The sequence below is a fragment of the Cryptotermes secundus genome, unplaced genomic scaffold, assembly GCF_002891405.2.
Source record: "Cryptotermes secundus unplaced genomic scaffold, Csec_1.0 scaffold1849, whole genome shotgun sequence".
In the NCBI taxonomy this organism is placed as follows: domain Eukaryota; kingdom Metazoa; phylum Arthropoda; class Insecta; order Blattodea; family Kalotermitidae; genus Cryptotermes; species Cryptotermes secundus.
In genome coordinates, this window is record NW_019742449.1 from 614,857 (window position 1) to 617,573 (window position 2,717).

Here is a 2,717-nt window from a genome sequence, read left to right on the forward strand (position 1 = left end):
GAGTAAAGCGCAGCCAGCGCCATCTCTGAACCGATTGTCAAGATAATGTGTGACCCTCAACATCTCACAAACCTATGGGCCTTCATGGCCTGTTTCAGGGATAGCTTTACTATTTATTTTTTTTTACTTACCGTTGTGAACCAAAGAAACTTTTAAATGTTTGCACCTGAGAATTCAAAAGAATTCAAATAAAATTAAAATATGGAAGTTATAGAAGTTTAAAATGGATCATGTATTTCTCTTTTAGAGATAGTTGGGTGTTACACTGTGAGAGAAATTAACAGAAACAGAGAAACTGGGTACTTCTGTAACAACAGGATAATGCTGAGGAGATAGTCTGGATTCACAGATGGAGTCATTGCCTTGTAATTGGGAAAAAAGTTATACTGGATTCAAATCTCAGTGGCTGCAATCACCTATCTTCTTCCCCCCCCCCAAAGCCTCTTTATTAAATGTTTAGAATAATTCTTCAAGCTGCATTGTTCTTAGGTATATTATACAGTTGATGTAATATTGTTACATAAACTAGACACNTTTGGATTTCTTATTATTTTGTATTTTTTTTTTTTCAGTTAGTGATTGTGTATCACCAACTTATGCCACGGGTGATGCAGATTGTTAGGGCATTGATTGTCACTGATGAGGAACAAGCTATTGAAGCCATGGAAATCTTTGACAACCTTGTTCAGTGTGTTACAGCTGTCATTGTTCCCCATATTAAACCATTAGTTGAGATGTGCCTTGAGTTCGCTAGCAACAAGACTCTGGGTGATGGTATTCGTGTCAAGGCATTGAGTTTCATTGGCTGGTTAACACGAAACAAAAAAAAGGTAGGATAATTTATGTCAGTATGTTAGAGTCATCTTTTTTCCATATTGTGTGATGGATAGGGTAAGATAATTCTTGCTTTTGGTTAGCTTATATATTATGTTGATACCTTAACGTATGTTAATTTATAGTTAGAGTTTGTATAGAAGGTGGTTTGGTCAGTTTAATAGTGAACCTAACGAAGAGACGGAAGACAATCAGGGTGCTGGAGGTGTAGAGAACAGGGCCACTTTGGGAGTAACTGCCCCTATGAAAGGAAGGCTAATAATGAAATGCGCCACGAACATGAAGATATGCCAGGCAGATACACACGGGAATTACCAAGAAGCCACAATGAACACACGAACAGGAAGGGAACCCAACCGTCGGGAAATGAGCAATGGCTGGCAGAGAAGGGTGAACGCTGGCATATCCATTAAAGCCCCTCCATCAAGCATTGACCTTAATCACGGAAAATTCCGATCCTAGTCTGGTTACCCAAGGCTGGGTCGGTGACAAACCGTGCATGGTGACCATAGATACTGGAGCGTATGTAACTGTGGCTAGGCCAGACATCACCGACAGATGGCCCGAAAGAGAGTCTGACCAACGTTTCACGCTGCAAGCGGTATCTGGAGAAACCTTCCCCATCCGGAAAGAAGTTTTTCTAACTCTGACCCTGGGGCAGCGATCACTGAAAATGTGGGTTTTCGTCGCAGATATCACCAATGAGTTCATTCTAGGACTGGACATACTATGCGCCTACAATGCAACTGTGGACATAGGGCGACAAACTCTGCGTCGGGTGGAAGAAGTATCGTTATGGAGTCCAGGGGCAGGACCCTGTCCTTCCAGCTTAATAGTGGCAAAGGACCACGTGATACCCTCACAGAGTGAGGGTGCTATAAAGGGAGGACCATTGCTAGTGCCCACATTTTAAGTCAGTTCAACATTATTAGTGTTTATGTGTATGCTTTAAGCATGTCTCATTCCATTCACTAGTGAATTGTTTCTGAAAAATTTCCAATAGCAAATGAAATTTCATACATTAGTATTGTTGGATTTAAATCTGTGGTTCAGTTTATATTTGTCTGTATTTGCAGAACACATATTTATTATACAGTTTGTCCACAGGCTGTTGTGAAGAACAAGCTGGTACAACCTATTCTTGAAGTGGTGTTCCAGCTGATGAGCGTTCCTCCAGAAAATGAAGAGAAAGAGGAATATTTCTCAGAAGATGTGGATGGAAGTACACCCATGACTTGTGCTACTCAGACTCTTGATATTCTGGCATTGCATTTGCCTCCAGACAAGCTTCTACCTCCACTGGTGTGTCATATCACTTTCAAGATTTTATACTTATGAAAACTGAAAAATTATTCCATGTCCCACATCATCCATACCAGTTCTGGGGCCCACTCAGCCTCCTATCCAGTGGGCACCCAGGGCTAATAAATGTCAAAACCTGTGGGTGAAAAGTAAACCTGTTCATGTGCTTAACTAATTAAACTCTACATCATGATGACGTATGGTGGGTGGATAAACGACCTCCGTAGTCTAGGGGTAACGTTCCCACCTCATGACTCAACGTACGCGGGTTCAAACCCGGCAGAAGTCATGGAATTTTTAAGGGCGGAAAAATTCAGGGAACAAGTCTTCCGGGAGCGACTTTAAGCCATGTGTCCCGTGTTGTAGATTTACGGCACGTAAAACATCCTCACACCTCTAGGAGACCTCTGAGCAAAATTAGGCAAAGTTTCCCACCCAAGTAGTTTCCAATTCCTCCCGTAGATGGGGAAGTATCAGGGACCACTGCCAGAGAGGGCTGAACTCGCTGGCAGAACAGGGCTGATAGCAAGCACCAGTACTGGAAGGGCATGGCGACTAGTAGAATAACTAAAGGAGGACTC

The 2,717-nt window shown here is 42.3% G+C and overlaps 1 protein-coding gene across 1 annotated transcript in view; it reads left to right on the top strand.

The window, feature by feature from the left end:
• Positions 1-2,126, top strand: part of LOC111873222 (importin-4) — a gene marked incomplete at its 3' end in the record, with an annotated part of 10,949 nt that extends 8,823 nt beyond the window's left edge. Inside the window, 2 exon segments of the mRNA XM_023867752.2 lie at positions 573-830; positions 1,942-2,126. Of these exon segments, the coding sequence (XP_023723520.2) occupies positions 573-830; positions 1,942-2,126 (443 nt within the window).
• Between the last annotated feature and the right edge of the window lie 591 nt (positions 2,127-2,717).